We start from the raw sequence: 25849 nt of genomic DNA on the forward strand, positions 1-25849 counted from the left end.
TGCCAAAACAATGTTGTACAACATGGTACTGTGAATGAAAATGGTCTAATGACCAAATAAAATCTGATGCCTTTTCCTATGTATTTTATGACTGTATTTATGCAATCTAGCTTCCTAAGGGTTTTGTGATTACACATTGGATTTGGATCTGTTATTATTGTTATTATTCTTACAATTATATCAGTAGTTGTAAATGTTATTGTTGGGCCAGGCAGCAAGAAACTAGTAGGCGGTATCTAACAAGTCTGTTTGTCCTCGCGACGGGTATTGATTTGCCCGACTAGTGCAAGTTGTCCCACCATTAATGGCTTTTGTACTTAATATCTGAGTGCAAAAGCATTTCTGAAGCGACTATCAGTCTCATAGACCTTGAATTGGCCAACAAGGATATAGGACAGTTGCTCAAGTGGCTTTCGATTTCAAGTAATCAATAGGGATGGGTCGTTGGTGAGCGAAATGGCTCTATGAGCCGGATCTGTGATGTGAAAGATGAGAGCCAGCTCCCCATCAATACGGAGTCGACTCCCTTTTTCAAATGCTCTGCCCATGACCCCCAACCCTCTCTTTCTCTCTCTCTCTCTCTCTCTCTCACTCTTCCTCTCTCTTACTTTCACTCTTTCTCTCCCTCTTTCTCCTTTTCCTTCTCTTTTTCAATCTCTTTTTCTCACTTCCTCTCTCTTTTATTCTCTTTCTTTCTCTCACTCTCTTTCCTTCTTTCTCTTTATACTTCTCGTTTGCTCGTTCTCACTTTTCTCTCTCTCTTTCTTTCTCTCTTCTCTTTATCTCTCTCTTTCTATCACTTTCTTTCTTTTTATTTCTTTATATTTTTCAGTTCTCTCTTGTATTTTCTCTCTCTCTTTCTCTTGCTCTGTTTCGTTCTCTCTCCCCTCCCCCCCTTCTCTCTTTCTTTCTCTCTTAGATTCGCACTTCCTCTCCCCCTTCTTCCCTCTTTTTTGATCTGTTTTGCTATATCTCTCACTTTCGCTCTCTTTTTTCTCTTTATTTCTTTGTTTCTCTTTCTTTCTTTCTCTTTATTCTTCATTTCTCAATCGTTCTCACTTTCTTTCTCTCTTTCTCTTTCTTTCTCTTTATCTCTCTGTCAGTCTCTTTTTTTTCTTTCTCTATGTCTCTCTGTTCTCTCTCTTATTTTCTGTCTCTCCTTCTCTTGCTTTACTTCCTTCTCTCTTTCTCACACTCTCTCTCCCTCCCTCTCTCTCTCTCTCTCTCTCTTTCTTTCTCACTCTCTTTTCTTTTCTCTCTTTCTTACTTTCTCCATCTCTATCTTTCTCCATCACTTTCTCTTTATTACGATAAATTTTTCTTTCTTTCTTTTGGTCTCTCTTTTTGTTTTCCTTTTTGTCTCTCTTTGTTTATTCATCTCTCTCTATCAATCCCTTTCTCTCACTATTTTTCTCGAACACTTTCTCTCTCTCTCCATTCTTTCTTCTTTCTCTCTTTCCTTCTGTCCAAAATTTCTTTTTTGCTATATTTGTCTTTCTCTTTCTATTTATTGCGCTCTCATTCTCTCTATCCTTATCTCTCTTTCACTGCATCTCTCTCTCTCTCTCTGTCTCTCTCTCTCTATCTCTTTCTCTCTGTGTCTCTTTCACTCTCTATGCCACTCTGTGTTTATCTTTCTCTGTCTCACTCACTCATTCCTTCACTCACTGTCACTGAGGCGCTCATAAGTGGTGTCAACTATATACGGGTTGCTTAGGATAAACAACTTCAAGGCTTGAATTAGGCAAAGATTTTATTCAAACCATCGAGGCTAAAGTAATATAGTAGCACTTCTGAGTGCTATATTTAATTGTCATTCATTTGATGCATACTTTTCATTAATGTTGGTAATATAACATTAAAAAACTAGGAATCATTTGGGAAACGAAAGAGACTGCTCTTTGTGACGAGCCGAGTAGAAAGAGCTGGAATTCCTAACACTAGCAATCGATTAATCGCCCCCGTGCGGGGAATAAAGAGTGGCCAGCAGAGGGCACTTTGGTACCAAAGCAGATGCAAGAGTTTTTTGCTCCGCGGGGATCTCCGCCGACTCAATTCCTGTTGCTACTCAACTGATTCCTTCTTGATGACACGCTCATCGACTGAGATCCCAACCGGGCTCCTGTTCTCTTCAACTTGTCTGCCTCGGACCACATTAGATCCCATCTCGTTTCCTCCATCACTTGGCTCATTTCTGCGCTGAATCAACAATTGGCCGCCGGATGTTTAAGAAGATTCTCCCCCCCCCCCAGAGTCACCGCGAGGCTTTGGGCTTAATTATTTGCCGGAGGACTCTGCAAGGTGGTTGTCGCAAGAGGGCATCGTGGTCCAGATCGTTCTTTTGCAGTAAGGCAGCAAAGTAAAATCTGAGCTCATCCCGGAGCTGTCGCCGTTTTCCATGCCAGGTGCGCCAAAGTGCGCGTTTTTGTGCCCCATCATCGACTTTTTGGCCGGCTCGGTGGAACATGTGGAGCTGGGACGCATGCAGCAAAAAGCTGTAGCATGATGAGGAGCAGACACCGCTCAAGTATGGGTATGTGCAAGCTACTTGTTACATGCACATTTCATTTGACATTTTCCAATCATCCTTCTTGCAAATTTCACCTCAACCAGTCGAGGAGACTTCTTTCTTATGGTGGGGATTCCGGCTATTTATAGAGAACTGGTTATTTGGGATCAGCTCACTGACAAGAGCAGACTCTTTTGGCTCCCAAACAGCTCTTCTGATTGTTTTTGTGGTTTCAATCGTCGGGTCTCCAACGCGGTACCTAGGTGCTCCCAAAGGCCAGCTGAGGTGTTTTGAAAATAGCTTACCAGTGCTGGGTCATTGTGAGTTTCTGGTAAAATGAGCATAATTAACCCTACTATACTTTCAATAATTAACCTGGTAAAACAAAGTAACAACATACTAATATCACAAGTTGTTATTTTAGAAATGCATATCAAACTGGGTGCCCTAATTATTATGTGCTCTCAGCTTGAAAACGTTTGGAGACCTCTGCAGTTTAATCCATATGTTGAGCATTTTTCTTGTGACGTTTTGCCTTTTAAAAAAAGGCCCATAAACAAAGCAAAAAAAAGAGAAAAAAAACCTAGGAGAGAAAAAAAAAGGCTAGAAGAAAGAGGCAAAACAATGAATGAATATAGGCAAGGGAAAAACAATGAAAAGAAAACGAGCGACAAGTAAAAGTAGAAAAACAATACAGGTTTTCGATGTTCATCTTCATAGGTATATTATCAATAATAATGCAACATTGTTCACAAAAGCTATTTCTGTTCAGTTTTTTTGATTGTTTCTTGTAGTAGTTTGGTTGTTTCCTCATCATTTTCGTTGTTAGGTTGGTTTTTGTGTGTGTTTTTATCCTTTTATTGCATTATTTTGGGAATTTTTTATCATCCATCCATCCATTATCTGCACCGCTTATCCTCAGTAGGGTCGCGGGGGTGCTGGAGCCAGTCGCAGGGGACATTTCTTGTCATTTCTTGGCCTTTTTCTGGTCATTTTTTTTCCCCATTTTTATTAAATTTTTGGCAGCTCTGTATGTTTTTGTTTGGTCATTTTTATCATTTCTTTATGGCAATTTTTCATTAGTTTCTTGTTTCCTGGTCATTTTTTTAGCATATTTTGGGCAATTGTTATTTTTTTTAATCAGTTGTGTGTGTTTTTTGTTGTTGTATATTTGGTCGTTTTTCTTTCGTCTTTTTTTGGTCAAATTTGTTTTATAATTTTTTGGTCAATTTCATATTTTTTGGTTAGTTTTTAGTGGGATTTTAATGTGGTTCTTTCCAGGAAAGTTAGACAACAAATTTAAAGTCAACAAAATGCAATTATTGAAAAGAAATGCATACTTTCCAATCACAAGATGAAAGATGCGTCTCTAAGGGAACCAGCTCTTTATTGGTGGGGACTCGGCTCCGGTCATTCACTTCCAAAAAGGAGCACAGAGAGCCGTTTTGTTCGCGAACCAAATATCACTACTTCTTTCTTCTAAAAGATGGCTGTGGTGAAGTGGGCATTGTTGTGATCTGTCCCTCCATTTGTTGAATAACTAGATTGTTTTTTTTTTGATCATTTTTATTTGCAGATTGCACCATGTTCCAGGAATGCAAATATTTGAAAGGTCTTTAGTTTGATGAAATGAAAGTATAGCCGTTGCCAAACATTTGATGTACCCTTTCACCTTTTTGGATGGTTCTTAATCAGCCTCTGTGTTTGCTTGCCTGTGTGTGTGTGTAGGACTTCCTGTGCTTTGCAGATGGCTTGTATTCATCGCAGTGGTGCCAGCCTGGCTTTTGGCCGCTCCGAACCCGACGCGTGAGCGCCCCTGCCCGCAGAGCTGCAGATGTGATGGGAAAATCATCTACTGCGAGTCCAACGCCTTCCGCGACGTGCCGGGAAACGTTTCGGTGGGAACGCAGGGCCTGTCGCTACGCTACAACAGCCTTATGAGTCTGCGAGATCGGCAGTTTGCCGGCCTGGGTCAACTCGTTTGGCTGTACCTGGACCACAACTACATTGGGGAAGTGGACGGCAAGGCGTTCCATGGGATCCGCAGACTCAAAGAACTTATTCTGAGCTCCAATAAGATCACGGCTCTTAAGAACAACACTTTCGATGACGTTCCCAATTTGCGAAATCTCGACCTCTCCTACAATAAACTGCAGGTTCTCCAGCCAAATCAGTTTGTGGGGCTGCGGAAGTTGCTCAGTTTGCACCTGAGGTCCAATTCTTTAAAAACAGTCCCGATGCGCGTTTTTCTGGACTGTCGCAATCTGGAGTTCTTGGACCTGGGCTACAACCGGCTTCGGAGCCTGACACGCAACGCCTTTGCCGGACTCTTCAAGCTTGTGGAGCTGCATCTGGAACACAACCAGTTTTCCAAGATCAACTTTGCGCACTTCCCCCGCCTGACCAACCTCCGAGCACTCTACTTACAATGGAACCGCATCAAACTTCTGACCCAGGGCCTGTCGTGGATGTGGACCTCCCTGCAGAAGCTGGACCTGTCCGGAAATGAGCTGCAGATGTTAGATCCCACCACGTTCCAGAGCCTGCCCAACCTGCAGACCCTCAATCTGGATTCCAACAAACTAAATAACGTTTCTCAGCAGACGGTGGAGACATGGATCTCGCTTACCACCATTAGCCTGGCCGGAAATCTGTGGCACTGTAACCCCAACATTTGCCCCCTGGTAGACTGGCTCAAGGCCTTCAAGGGAAACAAGGAGTCCGCTATGATCTGCACAGGGCCCAAAGAGACGCAAGGAGAGAAAGTCACTGATGTAGTGGAGACTTATAACATTTGCACAATAACGCCGAGCCCCGTTACCACAACAAGGTCACCTCTGACTTCCCCTTTTCAAACTGAACAACTACCCCTTCCCACCCAGCCTGAAGCGGACCAGAAACTGATAGAAAACAAGACCACCGGCCATACTTTATCCCCTACAGCTCCCCTTCCTAAGGCCTCTCCTACTGTTCCTCTGCAAGACTCGGAGTTCGTGTCTTTCCATAAGATCATAGCTGGTACTGTTGCCCTCTTCCTGTCTGTGGCTATAATCCTCCTGGTCATCTATGTTTCTTGGAAACGCTACCCAAGCAGCATCAAGCAGCTCCAGCAGCGCTCCACCAGCGCAAAGCGTCAGAAAAAAACTCGGGAGACCGAGCGCTCCTTTAGTTCTCCCCTGCAAGAGTATTACGTGGACTACAAGCCTTCACACTCCGAGACAATGGATGTGCTGGTTAATGGGACAGGACCTTACACATACACCATCTCGGGCTCCAGGGAATGCGAGGTATGACTGTTGCCCTTCGAAAATCCATTTCCACTGCGAGGCATGAGAGGTAAATTTTCTAACAATCTGTGGAGACAAACAACATGCCGCCTCCCCTCCCTTGCCCTTGTCTGTTTTGGGATAAGGAAGTAAAGGTCAGTGCACTGTGATTTGCTTTGCAACGTTTTACATTCTTCAGAGCGACTCTTCTGAGTCGGGTTCTTTTGATTGGCGGCAGTTGGACTTCCCTAGCAAAGCAACTATTGAGTTGGAATGTAATGTAATATCAAATTAATTGACAACTATATTTTTTTACAATCAATTGATTGTCTGGATACCCTTGATAATTTGAATAATACAAAACAAATCTTTAAATTCAGCCAATATTAGCCTCTCCAATATAGGTATTTACTGATATATTGACTTTCATTATGACAGAACAACTTTTTTTTTTTAATGGTATTTTTTCTTATCAATTATTGAACAATTATTAATTTCTGAAATGGCGTTATTTTGGAGGATTATATGTATATATATATATATATATATATATATATATATATATATATATATATATATATATATATATATATATATATATATATATATATATATATATATATATATATATATATATATATATAAAACGATGATTAAAATACTCTTTGTTGCAGCTCTTGTAAATTATACCCAAAGTGGCTCCATCTATCATTCTTGGCATGAAAGAGGCTATTGATATGTCTGGATCTCGTCAGCCGCTCTGTTATTTATTCACCAAAGGCTGTCGTGCACCCAACGGAATAATAAAAAAATTCTGACATCAAATCACTGTGCAGGTGGTCCTCTGCTATCCTGTGTGTTTGCTACCTCGGTGGCAAACACAGCTATCATGGATAAAAAAAATCCCAATATGTGTTTTATGTGGTGCTGCATATGTAAACGAGGCAGAAGCAGCAACTGCTATAAACATAATCACATTTATTGACAGCGTAGATTCCATTCTCCAGTCACGACCGTAAGCAAATGCGCACTTATTACATTCCTTATTCAATAAGTTCAGGCTTGAGCAAATCCAGGTTGAATGATGGCGACGCATTTGCATTTTAAGGCTTTATAATTGTGTACCCTTGTGTACTATCGAAAAACCCGTTTCCTTGAAGAATTATGTGGTATCCTGTGCGAAATTTGTTAAAATGTATTCAAAAGATAAGATATTTTGCACGAGTGACTTCAAACTAGTGTCTGGCACCGAGAGCTTGAGAATGAAAGCCTTGGCGGGATGCACGGATCAATTTACGCATCCTTAATTATGCAGTTTTTTTTTTTGCACGTGTCGCCGTTTTGCACATGTACTGCGCATCTATCTTCTTTAGTCCTGTTGCTTATCATCATTGAGTTTGTTGTGATTTAGAGCCGCTGTGCCGGACATGATTGATGCCACTCGGATCTTGGCTGAGGGTCACTCGCACCAGTCTGCTCTTCAAGCCTCATTGCAAACACTTTAAAAGCATTCAGTAAACAGTGACAGTGTATTCTGGGGCCCAAGAAATGTGATGAACTGAGTTTGAGGGAACTCAAAATGTGTAATGCTTGGTTGTATGTCTAGCTTGGGACATGCTGTGACATACACATTTACAAATACATGAACATACATCTTCTGGATTGGCAGTGTATAAATAAAAGTAGTGTATAAACCGTCAATTTCATTGTCCTACCTTAAAGGTGGGGTCCCGAGTTTGAGGTGTCCTTAAAAAGTATTTCTCATCTATTTAGTATGTTTAACGATTCCCAACTGAATTTAAAGAGCCCTTGTGCTTTAGTTTTCATTGCGCCTGTTAGCTTTTATCTTACTTTTATCAGGCCTGTTAAGCAGAACAAACCACCCAAAAGATGAAAACGAATAGTTTATTCGAGCGCCTCTAAGAAATGCCATGTACTTGCATGCAAAACATGTGTTACTTTTGCTCGATCTTCTGGCTTAAAGGATTGATTGCAGCCCTAGGCTTTCAAATCACGCACCCCATCTTTAACTTGTAAATGAAGTCTATGTGCTGCTCCTTTTGAATGAAAGTAATCCTTAACTATGAAAAAAATACTGGATTGCTTGACCTGCTGTTAGTTTGCAAATAGTATCAAAAATTGACCCTTGGTCTCACTATCACCCTCTGCCTTGAGGCAAGAGAATTGCGTGCCTCACTCTGGATCAGCAGACACTAAACACAGTCGTGTGGCACATAATAATTGCATCCAAATTACAAATTATCATTTTAAAAAAGAAAATCCCAAAAATGTGAAGTTAAAGTACCATATAATATGCACCGGACTGTGGGAGGTGCCCCCTCAACATTACGTGCACTGCACTATAGGGCCCATTAATATATATATATATATATATATATATATATATATATATATATATATATATATATATATATATATATATGTATTTTTTTTACTACTCGGAGGCGCTTAATAATACACAATGTCTGTAATTACAGTTATATTATGAAAATTCATAAAAAGAAATTATAAACGCAAAGAGTAAGCCGGAGATTTTTTTTTGGCATGCCTTGGGAGCACATTAGGGGACAACATTTTCAATTAAGGATGCTTCTTAACTCATCCAATTTCGAATGTGATCGAGATGCTTCATCCAAGGTCGCACAAAACATTTGACTTGAAGTGAGACTTCCCTTCAGTTGAGCAAGCAAACATTTTTCGACCTTTACTGCAAGATTAAGCACTGCGGTGTATTCTGTGACAAAATGTGTATTTTAGTTTACACCTTGTATTCCATCAAAGTATTAATTACTCCTTATTCCTTGTCACACTTGTGTAACTGATAAAAACATTCACTTAATGACTGGTAATTATGCATTTTATGGTTAAATACCAACGACTGTCACAAACACTGAAGTGGGATAGAATGTGTTGTGCGAAGCAAAGCTGCACATAAGAAGCTTTGATAATCTAATACACTGGTTTGGATGTTTTAACTGTGCTCAAATATTATATTTGTATGTAAAAAAATAGATTTCCAAAACAACAAATCAATTGATGGTCAATCTTAATTCAAAATGAAATGATCTGCATTTATATAGCGCTTTTCAAGTCAATGACTTCCCAAAGCGCTTTACAATGTGCTCCACATTTCCCAATAGTGGCCTTGCAGCAATGTAAGGCGCTAACCTGCTAATTGGGGGTATTAGGCGTGTCTTACCCAAGGACACTTCGACATGTAACACGGACGAGCCGGGATTCAAACTGGGATCCCTTGATCCCGAGACGAGTGATCTACCTCCTGAATTACTAAAACCCACAACCCGTGGGCCAATTGCAGCCCTAATATGAAAGCTCAATTTAAGTGCAGCTCTCACAATTCGTTTTATATTTATTACTAATTTATTGATTCATTTTCATATTCCTACGTATTATTGATTTAAATAATAAAAAATAAATTAACTTTTGTATAAGTGTGCATTTTTTGAATACTAATACGTTTAGAAATGTGCGTTTATTTTATATGACAATCCTCACTAGAGAGAGCTAACATGATTGTCTGCCATCTTGCTGCGACAGGTACTCCAAAACTCAAAAAGGCTGTGCAAAAAAGAGAAAAAAAATTATGTAGCTTTGTAACTTCCGTAGTTTGTATTTTCCCTTTTGTTTTGTAGCATACGTTATCAGTTGCACTTCACCATACAGCTGCATCTAGAGGTCAAACAGTACACACTCGTTAATCAATATGAAAAGATAACAATGTTTTATGCTTGTGTGTTAAAATGAATAGCTCTCAAAACATGATTCAACAGCCATTTATTTCTAACATATTTGTCATATAATTTTTTTTAAATTGCAGATTCTTCAACTGCCCTTTCAAAACAGTTGTATCAAATCACTTTTCAAATAGGCCTGTTGTAAGAATATTGCCAGAAAATGTCTTAAATCTTTTTACTATCAACAAACATCATGTAAGATTAAAAATAGTTAGTTTAGTCGCCTCATTTTTCATAACATTAACTCATCCAGACGGAGCGGAAATGATTGTCCGCCATATTACTGCGATGGGTGTGATGCTTTTTGGTCACTTTGAGTCTCTGTAGTTTGTGTTATTCCTTGTGCTTTTTAGCACTTGTTTTCAGTTTTCACTGCATTACAACTGTCAAAATAATAGCCCAATGTGGCCTGTCACATTATCTAGTGTGAGTGTGAGACCATGCTGAGTGAAGCTCAACTAAAAATGAGCAGTTTTAATTCTGTCCACTGGATGTCTCTAAAGCCAGGCACCACTCAAAAATTACCCACTATAGCTGTATATGTTTACTATCATTAATTAACTAGAGAACATTGAAAAGAACCTGTTTTTCTGTTATTTGGCCTGAAGTAAAAGTCACGGGCGCAGTGTTTAAGCTTATACAAGAATACAAAATTCCAAGAAATAGCAACTGGGTAGAAGGGATAGATATGAAATCAGTAAAGTTCCCATATTCATGAAAACATTTTCATTATAATATAAAACTGAAAGCAGAAATAGCATTAATCATTACATCAAACATTTTAATTTGTATACGTATGCTATTTGTCCCTTTCCAGTCTGCATGAGTTTCCCTGACTTAAATTAATTCAATTGTTTTTCCCTTCCTTTTTTCTTTACAAGTACAGTTCTTCTTTAGCTCAGTCTTACATTCATTTATTATAATTCAATAGAAAGCCTTAGAAAATACCCCCAGCCTTCCATCTATGGCACATTTTTTATGCTGTTAATTTACAATATGGCCACCGTGAGAATATTTTTTTTCTACCATGTGGCCCCCAGAGCTAAAAGGAGTTTGTCTTCCCTACTCTACAATACAGTCAATTCAGGGACATCCAATGGTCAAATAATACACACTGCCCCTTTAAAATAAAAGAAACACACTGGTTTGCCTTTATATACTCACAGTTTACACAGTCATTTGAAAATGACTGTCTTGAATGACCTATCCTTTCGCTGTGTGTCTGATCCCGGTCTTCTTCCAGATATATGTAAGCACAAAGATATCAGACATTGGTCACAGAAAACATGGAGAGTCAATCCAATCAAATTCGGCCCTACCTTTGCGCCGACACGGCGGCTTCCACTAATATGACGGATGAGACGTAGGTACACAAGATGCTAAATCAGCTCTTTGTCGGATATCTGCGGCAAAACATTTCTCAAATACACATGATGCTCGGGGTAAAATGGCCAGCTTTTCAATCTTGCCACTTTCATCTGTGGCTGCGGCATGGGAGCATTAAATGGCAGACCTAATGGGGCTCCTGCTCACTAGAATAACTAATAGCCCATCAGAGGTAAGGAGCCGCGACTTCCCTCAGCTTTGTTATTCCTTGCCCTCTACAGCTCAAGGGAGCAACCCAAGCTGTTAAAAGATGTAATGGGATTTTTTTTCTTCTTTCCTTCCCGGTGTCACGTATGCCACTGACTTTTGCAAAGGCATCAACACACAACAGAATGAGAATCTCTGAACATTGTCCCGTTTGATGATAGAGTTCACCTTATAATTGAAGACTTTCAGCATCAGAAAGCAGCGTTATACATGACAGCATATCAGGTGCATGCAATGCCTGTCACAAAGGCATTTAACAAGGAAGGGTTTACAAAAAATGTCTCAAAATAAAAGCTACCAAAAACATCCTATTACAGTAAAAAAGGACTGTATAGTGAACCTGATTAAATTCTGTACCCATTGCTTTAAAAAAATGCAATTTTCATACATAAGTGATAAGTTTAAACTTTAGTAGACACTCAAAATAAGGAGAGAATACATCAATACATTTTGAACATGTATTGGGGTGAGAGCAAAAAGTCTTCAGATAAGAAAGTCCAAAAACAACAGCAACATAATTGGCAGATAGCGACAAAGATGTTATAGTCAAAACAATGAACATTAGTGTGCAATAACACTGAAGTCAAAATAATAAACGGGTTTTCCATGAAATCTTTGATCCAGATGTCCTATATCGGTGGTCTGGAATTTTTTGACCTGAAGAGCCATACAATTAAAAATCTTGCTGCACTTTGTTTTTTTTTACTATATTTTAAACCTGTTTTTCCGGTTTTACTACATTTTTCCTCTTGTTTTTCTGAAAAGATAACAACTATAATACTTAAAAAGAGCAAACATTAATTGCCAGTAGAACTAAATTTACTTTTTCACTACTTTTTTTGTAAAATGAGAAAATAATAATTAAATTTAGGGCAAGATTTTAACTGTATTGTTGTTTTTGAGATTAAGTGTTTGAGGAGTATGTTAGGAGTGACAAGATTGGATAGAAATGAAATTGTGCGAGAACTGGAGTAGTATTGGAACTGAGCAAGCGTGTGGATAAGTGAGTACTCATTTGGTTTGAACACATGGAGAGGATGGATGAGGAGAGAATGTTGAAGAGGCTCTACAGAGCAGAAGTCAATGGAAGGAGACCAAGAGGAAGGCCGGGATTGACGTAGATGGATGGTGTTAAGAGTGCACTGCAGGAAAGAGGTCTAAATATAATGGAAGCTCAAACTCTTGTTGGTAATAGGAAAGAGGGGAGAGGTGTTGTAAACGGATAGTGGGATGTTTAGACGTGTCCTAAGGGATGGGTAGGGCACCTGTATGATGCGGCAGGGGTAAACCAGTGAAAGCTGTCGGGCCCTGCTGTTGAACAGAGGAGTGTGTTGTGTTACAACCGAATTGGATTATGAAAAAGCCCAAGGAAGAATACTGACTACAAAAACTTAAAGTAACAAAACTACACCTTATTCTCATTTTTTTTCCTTGGCTTTTCACAAGTTTTTTTTTTTTCTGGTATCCGTTGCAGCAATATGTCAGAGAATTAAGTCAGCTCCCTCTAGTGAGGCTCATATTATATAAAAAAAAACAAGTGTGCAGTATTAAATTTGTGCTTGTCTTTGTAAACACATTTTTGAATGGTCACATGATTTGAAAATATGTGATGTAAACAACTCAAATCTAAACTGAAAAAAACGCTAAAAATGGCATCAGGTGTTTTGTTTTGCAGCCGAAGGGTCAACATCAAATTCTCCACGCGGCTGGTGCCAGGTGTGCGCCTGGCTGAAAATGTATGAAATGGTTGTAAATCAGTTCATTAATTGGTATAATGGCGGCGCCCTCTGTTGGCTGCGGCTGCATCGACTCGCTACAACGGGTCAGGTGTATCGACATTTCGTTCTGTGTACATTGTTACAAAGAATGACAATACAAAGGAAATTATTATTATTATTATTATTTAATGGACTTAGAGCAGTGTTTAACGAATCGCCTTTCACGTGAAAGGTCCCTGGTTCAAGACCGGTTGGAAACAGAAATCCTGGGATCCACCAGCCTGTAATTGCCCAACACACACCACAGGAAATTTTGCCCCAACGAAACTAGTGGTTACGCGATCCAACACATTAACCATTGGCTGTTTAAGCCTCTGGCTTTAAATCCAGTGCGGCTTGTTCGTGGTTCACGTATCCCTTAACATTTCGTTTTCGTTTCGTTATGTGCATAGAAGTTTCCTGTGCCATCTCATCTCCATGGCCTAGATTTTTGTTTCCAGTTTTGCTGTGAGAGTCCATGTCTCACAAGCGTAGAGGAAGATGGAAGTAACCTTGCATGAGTCTGATCCTTGATTTCTCAGCTATGTTCTTGTTCCTCCAAATGGGTTTAAGTTTGGATAGTGCGGCTGTGGTTAGAGCTATCTTGGCCATAATTTCTGGTTCTGACTCTTCTACTGAAATGACAGCTTTTGATAATCAGGCACAGGTGTGTGATTATTAGACATACCTGTGCCCAGGTTAAGTCCTGGTTGGGGCCCTCTGGTGGTAGGAGGTATGTCAGACCCTAACAGACGATTCTGTTCACTTAATGTTGCTCGAGTTATTTAGATTATTTCTAACACCCTATTTTATCTTGAAATTGGCCATGTAGTTTTACAAGCTGTCCAATCCAAAACCTGGAAAAAAAGTAGTGCCTTATGGTTCGTTTTTTTACAGTACTTCTAATTTCTTATCTGAAATTTGAAGTGGAAATATTCATATTCCAACCAAAGCCTGTTAGCTTTTTCCCATGGGCAGGCAAGTGCCCTGATTAAAGCGTTCCTACGGCGCGCTGAAAAGCGTTATGTGAACAATGTGAATGGGCTCTACTGTCTTTGTGAGGCGCATCTGCTCCCGCGCTCGCACAGCAGCCGGAGTCTTGTTGACGTCCACCCACAGATCAACCCCTGCCAAGGTAACACACATAATATTACACGGAAACAAGATTTTCTCTCAGCCAAAAGTGTTTGTCGACTAAGGATGAAAATGTGATGATGAGCTAAGTGAGCAAAGACTGTCCATTGATAATTACCGGAAGGGGGACAAAAAAGGATTGCCGCTGCCTCGCCGTTAAGATGAAATAAAAAAATTGAATTTGTTCATCTATTTGCAGCCGGAAACAGATTCCACTGCAATACCACCCTGAGACCTCCCATTTTCAGGAAACTAAGCAGGGTGGGGCCTGATTAATACTTGGATGGGAGACCTCCTGGGAATACGAGCTGCTGTAAGTAGATCTTTTGGCCCACGCTCTGCTGCGACAGCACTGACTGTATAAAACCTCCCCCACCATCCCCGCGGGTGCAGTCTGTTAAAATTAATTTCCCTAAATAAATCTAATAAATTATTTAGATATTTACTGTTTTGTTCAGTTTACATGCAACTTAAGTATTGATTTTCTAACTTTATTGTAATTTTTCTTATTTATCTTTTTAGTTATTTTTTAATTATTGATTGCACACACACACTTGAAAAATAATGTATTCAAATAAAAAAATATTTTTAAATGATTAATATCATCACTTTTGTAGTGTGTTAACTTTATTAACACATTTACCCACATTTTGTGTGCTACGTTTTCTTAGTATTTAAGATTGCTTGATGCGCATGCTCCCCGTTCCTGAGTGTGTTTTTTTCTGGCATTTTGCTTTCCTCCCACGTCTCAAAAACGTGCGTGGCAGGTCAGTTGGTGGTTCCAAATTGTCTCTAGGAACGAGTGTGTGACTGAACGGTTGTTTGTCATTGTGTGCCCTGCAATTGGATGGCAATCAGTCTAGGGGTGTCCTCTGCCCACTGCACAATACCAGTTGGGATAGACTACAGCATCTCTGCGACCTTAGTCAGGATAAGCAGTTGGACAATGAGTGAATGGGTACTTGCCTGCATGCACACTTACTTTTGTTTTTGTGATAATTTCAGAGGATGAGCAGTTTGAAAACCTGATGGATGCTTTGAGAGATGTGTGCCTCGGGCATGTCTCATGACCCTGTTTCCACAAACCAAAAAGAAGCACTAGTGACGTTTAATAATGCTCGTGTGTCAAACAAAGCCGGTCATGTGCCATCAGACATTAAATAAAATTTTGGAGATTTTTTAACCTGAATACTTCAAGCTGTGTATCGTAAATTTCAGATTACACAGCACACTTGATTAAAAGCCACATGCTCAATTTAGAAGTCGAGTCTGTCACTTCAAAATATGCTACTCGCTGACGCCATCTTCTGGCCGAAATCATATTTGCCGCATCTGTCAAGATGCCTGTCTCTCTTAGACACGCTCAATAAAGTCTTCCTTTTTCATCTTTTATGTTGTTTGGGTTGGCATTTGGACAGTCCTTTTCTTACTTTCACTATTTTCATCCTGAGATAAAAGAAAACCGCAACCTTGCGCTTGAAATAACTCTCCTCCCTCAATCCCCACCTCCTTTTCCCCAGCGTAATGCACTCCATGGCCTGAACACCAAGGGTTGAAGAAAGATAAAAGACGATAGGTAAGGAGGAAGAAACTGAACTCAGTTGGGCATTGTTAAGACATACTTAATAGGGAAATATTTAATTTTAAACCTTTTAAAGTCACCTTGAACTACGCACACCTCTTTTAAGAAAGAAAATAAATATGGTCTTTGTGCAAGTCGCACTAGATTTTAACCTGAAGGCTTAAACAGCCCCAAAAATGAACTAAATCACGTCAATTTCTTAGATTTTTGAGCCCGGCGCACACCTGGCACCAACCGCTTGGAAAATTTGACGTTGACACTTTTGACTGCAAAGAAACCAACCACATCGTGCCCCCACACACCTGACACAATTTTCACCGCCAATGTTTTCTGTTCAGCTCCAAGTTGTTTATGTTACGTGTTTATGGTTCATGTCTTCAATCAAGATGGCGATTAAAAAGAAAAGCAAGCATTTTCTCGTTTGGATTTTACACCACAGCCTTAAACATGAACTTAACATGAACAAAATCAACTTATGAACTTATTTTTTTTTATTCTAAGGCTAGTGTACACTTAGCGTCAACCGCACAGGAATTTGGTATCGACACCTTTGGCTGCAGAACACCAAACACGCCGTGCATCTGCACAGCTGATGCCGTTTTCAGCTGCGTTATTTTCAGCATTGTTCCGAGTTGTTTATGTCATGTGTTCAGTTAAGAAGGTGACAAAAATGAGGACATATTCACTACTCCGCCGAAAGAAAATACAAATGTAGGCTGCGTTGCGTAAAATGTGAGCTGTAAATTTCTAGATGACAGCGCGAGGGCAACCATTTTGTGGAGGGTAGTGCCAGATTGCAACACAGACATGTCATTTTATGTCGTTCTAATTGATGGTTGCTGCTGTAATGGACCAAATATAATTCAATTGTTATCACTCCTCGAGGATTACGTTGACACCAATGATACGGGAAGAGAAACATAGTGTTTTTCATAACTTCCATTGCTGTTCAATTCAGATGTAAAAATTGAGGAGTGATGTGGGTGTGAAGGTTGAAATATCGTGACTATATTGTAATAATTGAATAATGTACCGGGCTCCCTTTTCCCCCTGTTCTGTATGACAGTACATAAATATGTTGGCAAAAAATGTTTCCCCTAAAAGGCATCATAACATTTTCAGATGTCACTGTGGTGTTTTGTATGTAGATTGCATGCATTGTGAAAAAGAGCAGCTCGCCGTTTTTCTCATTGCCTACATGAAAAAAAGGAAGCGGCCCCATATTTTAAGCCGCGGTCTTTAAAATGTAGCATAACAAAGTAGCGGCTTGTAGCCTGTAATTTACGATATGGATGATTTGCAGGCACAAGTTAGCACACGGCCCTGGCCTGACATTTATTCCAGTGCATGTTTACTTTATGCCCTCTGATTAGCTGGCAATCAGTACAGGGTCTCCACTGCTCACTGCCCGATGTCATCTGGGATGGGTTCCAGGACCCCTTGTGACCCTAGTGAAGATAAGCAGTTCAGGAAATGAATGAATGCATGTTTACTTCACAGACCATGACGAGAAATAGCCACAACATATCATCTGTGTCTCCGTAAAATGTTGACATTTCAGCCTACATAACTCAGAATAGCATAACTCCTCCCTTGTGACACATCTCTGCCAATGAAATTGTTCATTTAGAGTAGTGAAAAAAATGAGTAAGTGCTTTCAGGTTTAGCAGAAAAGAACACTTCTGTCACAGTTTCAGATTTATTTTCATCATTCTATTAGGGGGATTAAAGGATCATATTTTTAACATGTTCAATGCAGTGTTTCTCAACCTGTTTTCAGCCAAAGCCACTATTTTTATCGAAAAAATCTTGAAGCACATCGCCTGTCAAAAATGTTAAGAATATTTAATCCTGGCACCAGGTTTATTTTTAGGTTTTCAATGCGTAAATTGTTATGTTACTGAAATTGACTGTATAAACTAGTTATTATCATTTGTGGTCATTGTGGCTTTGGAAGTAATACAGGTTATTCTTTTAGGTTAAAAATCTTGCTGCACTTTGTTTTTTTTACTATATTTTGAACCTGTTTTTCCGGTTTTACTACATTTTTCCTCTTGTTTTTCTGAAAAGATAACAACTATAATACTTAAAAAGAGCAAACATTAATTGCCAGTAGAACTTAATTTACTTTTTCACTACTTTTTTTGTAAAATGAGAAAATAATAATTAAATTTAGGGCAAGATTTTAACTTTATTGTTGTTTTTTATTGCAGTGCAATTTTAAACAGCTTTGTCAAAAAAAATAAGTTATCAGTTATATTTCCTGGTACTATCTCATGTAATTGGTTTTAAAAATATATATCCAAAAATGTAACCAGCTGCCACATACTTAAATGGATGAATGTCACAGTTATTCTGCTGATCGCTGAAAGAAAGCCAGGATACTGAACAATGGCATGCTTTATTTTGCAAAGATTAACAATGGGTAATTTCCAGTGGCACACTAGACAAGGGACACTGGTTGAAAAACAAGAGTCCACTGTTAGTGTTTCAAATTCATTTTAAAGTTCAATTTAAGTTATTTGACAGTTGGTGTTATATTGTACTATTTACAATAAAATGTATTTGATTTGTACAAAATATCAAGTAAAGTGCATCCATATAGACTAAAGTGATTGACGTTGAACCTGTCTGACTTTGTAGCAAAGATGTGCTCCAACACAAATTTACTTTTCCAAGATGACGGGCCTGCGTGCAGTGAAATGTCAAGGCTGTGACAAAATAAACAGTGATGTCAGAACAGGCCTCGACTTGCTTTCCATTGTTTACACTCTGGCGAGCTTTGAAAGTCTGAGGTCCTGTCCTAAAGTGAACTCACCGTCCAAATAATAGGAACCGTGACCAGCATCACCAACCGGGAAAATGTATGCACCGCGATGCTTTTCCACCTTCATTAAAGCCTTCCCAGTGATGGTCCTGGTTTCAGGACAACGGATAGCTCCATTTGTCAAATGTGGCCATTTACCAGTCATTCATTCAATCCGGGCGCTATGTCAGCCTATGCAAATTAAACTCTCCGTTTGACATTGCAATTTTGCAGACGTCTCAAGCGTGACTTTGTGTATGCGCGTGTGAGTTTGTGCGGTTTGTTTTATAGGACCTCATAATGAGTAGGGAGCTAGCTCTAATATAATTATAATGCTTTATTTTACTCTTGCCTCGAAACTTGGGTAATCCGCAGACCTTCCACAAAACTGTGGCGACCTGCAGACTTCCTCTGGGTATATAATACATTTCCGATCAAGCAGAGTTTGCCCGGACAACATGGTGCAGCTGCTTTCTCATTACATTGGCTAAGTTTGTGTTTGTTATTTGTTCTTTGTGTCACGGGGATTACCAGAACAGAGCAGGGGACCTCAGAGCGTTCGTTACAAGTCTTTTATTTGGGGAAAGAGTAAGGGTTAGCGGGAAACACGATGACCGTCGAACTCAGCAGCAACGTCGTGAAGACAACTTCGGACGACGTAGCCAATCGTAGCGTGGACGGAAGCAGGTTGAGTTTACCGGGACTGAAGAGAAGATCGTAGCTTGGGACGGAAGCAGGTCGGATCGGAGGCAGGCAGAATCAGGTAAACAAGGCACAGGTAATCGGGAGCGTCATACGGGGTACAGATGTGAATCCTCCGACAAGGAGTTCTCCGCGTAACGCGTTTAAAAGGGGAGCATTGACCAATCAGGAAGCACATTCCAGCGCGCCACATGATTACCCCAGGTGACTCCACTTGGGTAATCATGACAGAACCCCCCCTCAAGGAACGGCTCCAGAAGTTCCCCAGGAAAAAAAATAAAAATAATTTTAACCCAAGACACGTCACAGGGAAACACAGGCAGATCAGGACAGGCAGAATCAGACAGGACAGGCAGAATCAGAAGAGTCCAGACTCAGGGGGGTCGGATTCAGAAGAGTCCAGACTCAGGGGGGTCGGATTCAGAAGAGTCCAGACTCAGGGGGGACGGATTCAGAAGAGTCCAGACTCAGGGGGGACGGATTCAGAAGAGTCCAGACTCAGGGGGGTCAGATTCAGAAGAGTCCAGACTCAGGGGGGTCAGATTCAGAAGAGTCCAGACTCAGGGGGGTCAGATTCAGAAGAGTCCAGACTCCGGGGAGCGGAAAGGGAACAGACAAGACAGGAGAGGAAAGACGGGACAAAATCAGTACAGGCAGACTCAGGGCAGGCATGGGAGTCGAACAGGCAGGCATGGGAGTCGAACAGGCAGGCATGGGAGTCGAACAGGCAGGCATGGGAGTCGAACAGGCAGGCTTGGGAGTCGAACAGGCAGGCTTGGGAGTCGAACAGGCAGGCTTGGGAGTCGAACAGGCAGGCTTGGGAGTCGAACAGGCAGGCTTGGGAGTCGAACAGGCAGGCATGGGAGTCATTGCGCAGTCATACGGCCGGAGGTGCCTCAGCCAATTTCGCCATGTCGGAAAGGACTTGCCGAACTGCGCATTCTGAAGGGGAATTGCGCTGCTGATTCAGGCTTTGATAGTGGTCAGGGGGCAAATGTACGAACGCGGGGTCCATTCTGGTCGGAGGATTCTGTCACGGGGATTACCAGAACAGAGCAGGGGACCTCAGAGCGTTCGTTACAAGTCTTTTATTTGGGGAAAGAGTAAGGGTTAGCGGGAAACACGATGACCGTCGAACTCAGCAGCAACGTCGTGAAGACAACTTCGGACGACGTAGCCAATCGTAGCGTGGACGGAAGCAGGTTGAGTTTACCGGGACTGAAGAGAAGATCGTAGCTTGGGACGGAAGCAGGTCGGATCGGAGGCAGGCAGGCAGAATCAGGTAAACAAGGCACAGGTAATCGGGAGCGTCATACGGGGTACAGATGTGAATCCTCCGACAAGGAGTTCTCCGCGTAACGCGTTTAAAAGGGGAGCATTGACCAATCAGGAAGCACATTCCAGCGCGCCACATGATTACCCCAGGTGACTCCACTTGGGTAATCATGACACTTTGGGCACTAGATGCAAGCTGTAGCTGATTTAAATTGTCAGGAACATGAAAGATAGATAAGCCGTCACAATATTCTGCCATGACATTGCCATTGCAAAAACCCACAGAAGGCTGACATCTGCAGGACTCCGTAATTTGAAGTAGATTTTGTTAGTTTGACAAACCTCACGTGCCCTTGAACTGAGATTTGGAAATACGAGCTTGGAATAAAAAATGCACTTTGTTTTCTCATCTAATTTCATATTTTTTATGAAAAGGGAACGATATGTATGTTGTTTTCTGTCATGCTCGGCTTTGGTTGTTTTGAACTGATACCAAACAAGCAATTGAGATGAAGGAGTACATTTTAAAAGTAGACATTTCCTGATAATGAGTTAGATATTAATCTGATAGCATTCCTCCCAAAACAGTATGAGATTTTTTCCCAAATTACAGATATTGGTTCAGATATTGGTGCTCTTATACAACCAGTCCATTCCAGTTTGTGCTTCCTGTGTAATTTTAGTGAAGTGCAGTCAGGGGAACATTAACATTTTATTGTTATATTTATTCAGTCAAAGGTCTTTCTCGTTCAAGATCACAATGTTTGGATTTTGTTTTTCAAAATTGCAGAATTTTTACATGATGAATGTTATTATTCAATTTAATATGTAACTTACAACTGTGCTGAACATCTGGAAATGCAATGTGAGGCATGCAAACCTCTTACCTCATGGCAGAGGGTAATATAGTGAGACCACGGATTCTGATTTAGTACAAACACCAAACAACAAAATTAATGATAGTATTAGTAAACAGCAAGTCAAGCCTCGAATATTTTGATATCTTGTTACATGGAGATTTTTATTTTCATGATGGTGGATTACCTACCTATTAATGCTTTCATTTAAAAGGAAAAGCGCTTTGCTAAATCTGAATTTCAGGAAGAGCGGGACTAGAGTGAATGAATCTACATGAATCTGCGAAACCAAAATCTTTCACATCCAAATCTTGTCACAGACCAGAAATAGACACGGGACCCAGCAGCATTCGTTTACTCAGTTTTATCAATAAAGTGGGAGAGTAGGGCTTGCTTCCACGATCCGATGGTTGACGGACAAGGGTAGCAGGTGGCTGGAAACGCGGAAGTGGCACTTCCGTGTCGAGCGAGGATGACCGTGGATTTGCAGGAATAGTAGTCGTTAGAGCGGGAGAGCTAGGGCGGTATCGAGTTTGGAAACCAAATCGGCAATGGGTGTCAGGCAGGTAGTGGGTCAAAACAGGTCGAATGTCGGGATAGCAGAACAGGGCAGAATCGGGTCCGGAAACAGGTCGGTGACGGGTATCAGGTGTAGGAAAACAGGGCAGGAAAAGTGTCTGAAAGTTAGTGCTTGCCGAGCTGCGAGCATCGGTTCGCAATGATCTGATAGTGTTCTCTTGATAGCTGGTAGTTTAAAAAGAGTCTCTTAGCCAATCAGCTCACAGGGCTGTTGGCGCCAATTGGGCAGTCACAGGTGCCTTGAATTGGCAATCATGACAAATCTGTTATGCCCATTTTGGACTTAAAACACATTACAAGCAACAGTACAAATTCTGCTGACATCTGAGCGTTTAATATATGGTAATGTAATATAGATATTGAATTTGAAGTGAAAAAGTTGCATTTGTATACTCCTTAAAAAGTAACTGTCAATTCAAGCACTTACACATATTATTAATATTAATGTTCTAAGATCATAAAATATTTAACATGGTCTATATAAGAGCATGAACAGTGGTCCCCCTCCAGCTCTTTTTCTTCTTGTAGAAAATGTACAACAGGCAAGTCTTGCATTTTGCACATACATACATCAGCTTAAAGTTTTGCAACATATAACTATTGAAATTGCATATTTTTTAATTGCTACCTGATTGCCTCCCACTAATTCTTTCTTGTCATATGCTAAACCTTTGTCTGTGTCTTAGCAGGAACAGGCTTCGCTATTATTGTTCTTTTGTAAATCGTTTCTAGAAGTGTTGGAATGACTGCCGATGTGTGCAGGATTTTTTTTTAATTTAGCTGAAATAAAAATTTTAACCACATAGTTCAGAAAAATACATTTTGTGTCTTTGAAAAAACTAAATTTGATTAGTGCTCAAAATGATTCATCAACAAGTACCTCAAATGCCTTATTACTGCAGTCTGCTAACCATATTAGGAAGCAGGTAGAAGAGTGTTCAGCCTCATGCTGAGTCCTCTAATTGTTAGTCAGTGCTGAGACAATGGGCCCTATTTACGTACCCAGTGGAAGACTTCAGGGTGAAATTTACTTTCTTTTTGGCATTTTTGCAGACGCAGGCAGTCAGTTGTGGGAGTGAACAGTGCTGAATTGCTTCCCAGACCCCCTCTTTCTCTTGGATTTCAGTACAGGAGAATGCAGAATTTGGTGGAGTCTAGGCAGGAAACTGAAGTGTTTAATTTTTGTCTATGGGATTCCTTTGATAAGTTGAGGACTTAAAGCTGGCAATTACAAATTTGCACTCCAGAGAAAACATTTTATTTTTGGTCACTGTTAATGAAGCAAATAAAATTAACCAACTTAACAGGGTCACCTAATGTACTACCGCCCAAAACACATTAAACCATTAAAAATCCAATTCAATCATAACAATTAATGAAGACTCCTTAATCAACACTATAATTTTGTCCAAAGCACTTTACCGAGCTTAAATGCACTTTTTGAAAACAAATATTTTAAGACCATGCCCAACAGATTTTCCTTTTCAGTTTAAAGTAACATCTTTTACAGGATTCTTTACTATACAATGGCCAAAAACAGAGTTCACAATATTTCACGTCAAGCCAAGTCTTATTCATTCATATAGCCCTGAAACACAAACAATCTCAAAAAAGGCCACAATTACAACATCCCCTGATCTGAAAACTGTATTCCTGCAAGGAAAAATTAAAAAAACTAATCATACTAATCATGAAGAAAATAAGAAACCTTGAGAAGGGGCCACACTAGAGGTAATCCCCCTTCCAGGATTTTCAGGCTGCATTAGATGTTGCGTTAGGTAAAAATACACAAAACATAGTCAACATCAACAATAAACATTGGTAATAACAAAAACTGTTCAAAAAAACCAAGACAGCAAAGACGGAGCTTCCCATATCAGTCAGATAGTCAGTGCAGATGATGCCATATCTTAGATCTAAGTTTTGGTTCTGGTCCACTGACTCATCCAGGTTTTTCCTCCCTCTGTCCACCACCTACCAAATACCCGGAAAGGACAAAAAAATAAAAGTATGAGGTTGGCATCAACCATAATCTATAGAATAAAAGGGTGTCTTAAGTCTAGACTTAAATAATTTCACTAAGGTGGCACATATTATCTCAGAGGGCAGAGCATCCCACAGCAAAAGAGTACCCGATTAGAGAAAGCTTTCGAGCCTGCAGATTTCGTCATGGCTCTTGGAGTCACACATAGACCAAGATTTCTCTCCCTAACTCAAATGAATCAAGCAGAATCTTGTTATACCACACCTGCAATACCTTCTGTCACCAAATGTCCACGTGTTTTGAGAGAGGGAGAAAAAGAAACCATTTTGGGTCCACTAAAACATCTGAAGTGGTGCAGCGCAATCTGCCAAATTCCCAAATGTCATTAAAGAGAGTCTAAGTGTCTACGGACATCAAGGTTGATATGTTTTGTGGGGCTGTGCACCAGTGGCGACTCAAATAAAAATGTGAAAATCTGTTAAAACAAATGCCACACAAGGATGGGTCAATCCAAAACAACTATGTTGCCAGTGTCATTAATCTCTTCCCCTTCCCAGTAAAATCCTCTCCAATCACATTCACGCCTCCACCAGACCATCGGAAATCACAGCTAAAGATTACTAAAGCATGTCTGTGAGGTGTGCTACATTTAAATGAGCATTGAATTCAACCTTAAATATGTCTGTCAGTAAAGCCTTGCAGCAGCATTAAATTACCACCTTTGTTTACTGTGTTACGCTCTCACTGTAAGGGAGAAGAAATATACACACACCTAGGTTAGCTTAGGTTAATGTGAGCTTTCAGTTGGTATGAAGAAGAAATAATATCGGTTGAAAAGAACCACTTTGGAGCTTTGAAGTTCCAAGGTGAATTATATAGCGTCCTCAGGTAGTGCAAGATAAATAATAATGATTTTAAAAACAACATTTATTTAAAAGATTGGTCGATACACTTATACTATTGCATAAAAATGTTTTTTTTTTATCCCGTTGGTCTAGAAATTAACATTAGTCATATGAAAACACTTGGGCATCCGAAATCAATTTCCAGATTTTACTAGTTGGTCAAATCTATTTCAGTTAAATACATCAAATACCGCACAGTGATATTTGAGAAGTAAAATCAATTATGGGATTTACAGAGAATTTGTTAAAAGTACTTCAACAAAAGCAAGCAGATACATACATTTGGGTACCCCAACCGGACAAGTCATCAATATTTAGTGGACCTGCCTTTTGAAGAAATAAGAGCATCTTCCTTTTTTTAGCTTTTCAATGAGGGTTTGGATTCTTGTTGAAAATATTTATCACCATTCAGCTTCACAAAACTTCTCAACTTCAGTCGGATTGGATGGTTTCCGAGCATGTACAGCCTGCTTTAAATCACACCACAAATTTTCTATGACATTCAGTTGTGGGACTGAGCGCCATTCCAGAACTTTGTACTTGTTGCTCTGGATGAATGCCTTAGTAGAATCCGAGCAGTAGTTAGGGTGTTTGCCTTGTTTATGTATCCAACCTTAACTTTGTCGCAGATTCTTGAACATTGTTAATCCTAATCTGCTGATACTGACCGAAATCCATGTGGCCACCATCTTGAATGAAATGGCCAGTACCTACACTCACCACACAGCCCCACAGCCCTATAGCTAGATGGAATCACAACCAAATGTTATGGTTTTAGATGCCTGTGTTCTTCTTCTTATGTCCAAATAACTCAATATTAGTTTCATCGGTCCTCTTGAGGTACGTTGAAGCACATTCAGACAAGCCATCCTCATCTTGGAATGAGGTAATGTGGACTGATGAAACTAAAATTGTGTTATTTAGACAAAATATGGGGTTGTATGCATTTGGAAAGAAAAACACTGCATTCTAGAAGAAACAAAAGTAGAAAATAATCATTAACATGCCTTTTAGGTTTTGCTTTATTTTTCTTCCGCAATGCATACTGCCAATCGTTATGTCCAATAACTCAAGTTTAGTCAGCACTGGGTATCCTAAATCCTATTTGGACTGGCCGGCTTCAT

General features: G+C 40.1%; 1 protein-coding gene across 2 annotated transcripts in view; it reads left to right on the forward strand.

Annotated features, from left to right (window-relative positions):
* The first annotated feature begins 2093 nt into the window (after positions 1-2093).
* LOC148365092 (leucine-rich repeat transmembrane neuronal protein 4-like) overlaps positions 2094-25849 on the forward strand; it is a 114474-nt gene continuing 90718 nt past the window's right edge. The window contains exons 1-2 of one of the 2 annotated variants that reach the window (XM_088335509.1): positions 2094-2533; positions 4238-5796. In XM_088335509.1, coding sequence (XP_088191635.1) covers positions 2503-2533; positions 4238-5796 — 1590 coding nt within the window. In that variant the 5' untranslated portion in view covers positions 2094-2502. Of the gene's footprint in view, positions 2534-4237; positions 5846-25849 lie in introns of both variants that reach the window. The other variant, XM_088335510.1, reaches the window with a different exon arrangement.

The sequence above is a fragment of the Urocampus carinirostris genome, chromosome 5, assembly GCF_059441175.1.
Source record: "Urocampus carinirostris isolate Australia breed hairy pipefish chromosome 5, RoL_Ucar_1.0, whole genome shotgun sequence".
Classification (NCBI taxonomy): Eukaryota; Metazoa; Chordata; class Actinopteri; order Syngnathiformes; family Syngnathidae; genus Urocampus; species Urocampus carinirostris.